The sequence below is a fragment of the Anomaloglossus baeobatrachus genome, chromosome 2, assembly GCF_048569485.1.
Source record: "Anomaloglossus baeobatrachus isolate aAnoBae1 chromosome 2, aAnoBae1.hap1, whole genome shotgun sequence".
NCBI classification, from domain to species: Eukaryota; Metazoa; Chordata; class Amphibia; order Anura; family Aromobatidae; genus Anomaloglossus; species Anomaloglossus baeobatrachus.
This window is the reverse complement of record NC_134354.1, coordinates 779,827,300-779,830,419: the sequence shown is the minus strand read 5'-3', so window position 1 is coordinate 779,830,419 and position 3,120 is coordinate 779,827,300. Positions and strand designations below refer to the sequence as shown.

General features: G+C 46.4%; 1 protein-coding gene across 1 annotated transcript in view; it reads left to right on the top strand.

Annotated features, from left to right (window-relative positions):
* LOC142290728 (uncharacterized) overlaps positions 1 to 2,457 on the top strand; it is a 2,564-nt gene extending 107 nt beyond the window's left edge. The window contains exons 2-7 of the mRNA XM_075334716.1: positions 67 to 121; positions 195 to 278; positions 367 to 441; positions 520 to 736; positions 817 to 976; positions 1,094 to 2,457. Coding sequence (XP_075190831.1) covers positions 77 to 121; positions 195 to 278; positions 367 to 441; positions 520 to 736; positions 817 to 976; positions 1,094 to 2,408 — 1,896 coding nt within the window. The 5' untranslated portion in view covers positions 67 to 76 and the 3' untranslated portion in view covers positions 2,409 to 2,457. The remainder of the gene's footprint in view (positions 1 to 66; positions 122 to 194; positions 279 to 366; positions 442 to 519; positions 737 to 816; positions 977 to 1,093) is intronic.
* Positions 2,458 to 3,120: the final 663 nt, after the last annotated feature.

Below are 3,120 nucleotides of genomic sequence, written 5' to 3'. Positions count from 1 at the left end.
CAGGCCACTGTACCGGTGATTAGCGGCAACTTTGTTTTACTAACGTGTTGTTTTTCATTTTTATAGCTCTTATATCATGTCTTCTTCTGGGAGCCCCCCTTCAAGGCAACAGCGATTGGAGGTAATTATTATTAACCGATTGACTTTGTGATCTGAGATGAAATATAACAAAAATTTTACAAACTTGCATACAGGAAGAGCAGGCGGAAGATGAATCACAGGGGAGCCCAGAAGAAGGCGAACGGGGTGGCGAGATGTCTGGTGAAGGCTCGCAACATGTAAGTATATTTCATATAACTTATATCACAAACATTACAACACAAAATAAAAATGTTGTTGGTTCTAATGTTTTAATTCTATTTTTAGGTGCAAGGTGGTGCCCGTCCTAGAGTCCCTCCCAGCGATGCCCGGGGTCGTGTGCGCGGCGGTGGTCGACAGCGTGTGAGTGTGTTTTCATTTATTCTGAAAGGATGTATCACATTAATGGTTTTAATGTTCAATATGTTTCTGATTACACAGGGTTCACAGCGGCGGCCGGACGGGGAATCAGATGGGGAGGAAGCGGGATTTGATGTCGACCTCCTCATCGACCTCGTCCATGAAAGGCAGCCGTTGTGGTCCATGCAAGACCACCGCCATGCTGATGCAGTTGTCACCCGACGACTCTGGGACCAAATCGCTGGAATCATGCTAGATGGATGGGATAGATTAGACACAAGGGCCCAAAACAATGCACGTAAGTATAGATAATTCATTGAATGTACTTGTCGGCTTTACACTGTAATTCTCTGAATCTTTTGTATTATCTATTTTCAGGTACAAGGCTGATCACCCGGTGGCGGTCCCTACGCGATCGTTTCAGGAGGGAGTTAAATGTGGAAATGCAGGCTCCAAGTGGTTCGGGGAAACGCAAGGGCTCCAAGTACAAGTATGCCGAAGCCCTTGCGTTCCTGCGATCGTCTATGATTTCTAGAAGGTAATTGCACCGACTTTGAGTTGATTTGTAAATTATTTATGCTTTTTTTTTTGGAGAACAGAATGCTTATTAAAATTTTAAAGTAATTTAAATTTTGTTTTTTGTTTAATCCCACAGAACATTCTGTAGCACGACGGAGCCTGCAGCAGTCCAGCCCCCTCCTGAAACGATGACAGAAGAGACCGTCACTGGTGCCCCCTCCAACAGTCCCTGTGATCCATCCCTCCCTTCCACCTCTACCTCTGATTCCTCCCTCCCTTCCACCTCTACCGCTGATCCCTCCCTCCCTTCCACCTCTACTTCTTTCCCTTCCACCTCTACTTCTTCTACATCTTTACCTTCCATACCATCTTTCCCAACAGCTTACTGGCAGACCTCAGTGCATGCAGCTGCTGCTCAGCAGCGAGTAGGTGTTCCCTTAACCAACCCCTTGGACGCTTCTGACACGCGAACAACTTTTGGTTCGGTGCGACAGCGCCCAAGGGGACTGGATAGGGGCAGCCCCGAAATCTTAGCTCTAAACGCATCCATCCATAGCTTAATGAAGGTGTTATCAGAGCAAATAATTGCTGGCTTCCAACTGATAAGCCATAGCTTACATGAGTTGTCCAGCAAGATGGATCTGATGCGTTCAGAGTTAAGACCCACACAACACTATTTCCAATCCATAGTCGGACAGCTGGAAAACCTAACCTCTGAGCAGCAACTGTATGTGATGCAGGCCTGCCAGGATGCTCTTTGCAGAGTACGTTACCTTTCTTCTCTTAATTTACCCACTACTCTACCACCTCACCCTCCAGCCTATACTGTTCCTCCTCAGCCTCCAGCACCTACTCTACCACCAGCCCCTACTGTACCACCTCAAACAGCCCCTCTGACAACACCTCACCCAGCCTCCACTACTCAACCACCTCAGCCAGCAGCCCCTACTCACCAAACTTCTGCACAGTTTCAGCTCTCTGGACATTACCCATCATCTGTCCAGTACCATTCTGCAATGCAAAACCCTACATCAATGCCTGCATATCATCAACACTCTATACAAAGTTATGTTCCTTCTCCATCCCCACTTTCTAGCCAACAAATGTCAGCCCCAACTCCATCCCCATCCTCAATGTCCGCTCCACCAACAACACATTTCACAAACCGTCATTCTGTGTCTGTGCCCCTCTTACCACAAAATCCACCATATCCCAGCCCTCAGCCTTCTCCCATCCCTCAGCCTTCTCCCAGCCCTCATCAATATTCTGTCTCTCCAAACCCTTTTCTTCCCAACAATTCTCTTACCTTTGCCACACCTTCCCATTCTGTATTACCCTCTGCCCAACCTTCCCCTTCCCTCTCCTCTTTACATACCCCATCTGTTGAAGGGGGCAGCCCTGCGAGCCTCACCAGTGTTATCTCCACCCCACGAACTTACGAGAATTTATAACATATTTTTCAGAATTGTTAACTTTCAAATAAAACATGCATAAAATTTACTCTTGTGTCTTTGATTATATAACGTCACACATTTTCCAAATACATTTTTATTTAAATTTTAGAAGTGATTTACAACATCAAGTGTCCAAAAAAAGAATACATTACAAACACAGTTTGTCGAAAAAAATTTGCAATATTCCTCAATCTTAAGCCAGCTTTACACCTTACAATTACGTATGCGATGTCGTATGCGATGTGACACGCCCAGGTCGCATATGCGATTGAATGAGATTGCACGTAGGTCGTTCATTTGCTGTCACACGTGCGTTAGTAGTCTATGTTAAATTGATAAATTTTGTGTGCGATCCTTTAGATCATGTGTTCTGTGACGTATGCATTGGGCACCTTTTTTTTTCTTTATTTATTGACTTGCCAAGCGTGTGTAATGTGTAGGGATGCGTTTTTACTATGTCATCTGCCATTCAGCTCTGCTACATGGCCGCTGACAGCAGACACAGACAGCCATGTAGCAGAGCTGAATGGCCACTGACCGCAGACACAGAAAGAGCCGCACTGATCGCGCTTCTCACCTCAGTTGCTGCGTGGAGGTGAGAGGAGCAGCGGTGAGTAGCGCGATCATCTGAGCTGTCACTGAGGTTACCCGCGGCCACCGCTGCATCCACCGCTGGATCCAGTGACAGCGGGTAACAGTGACAGCAGCT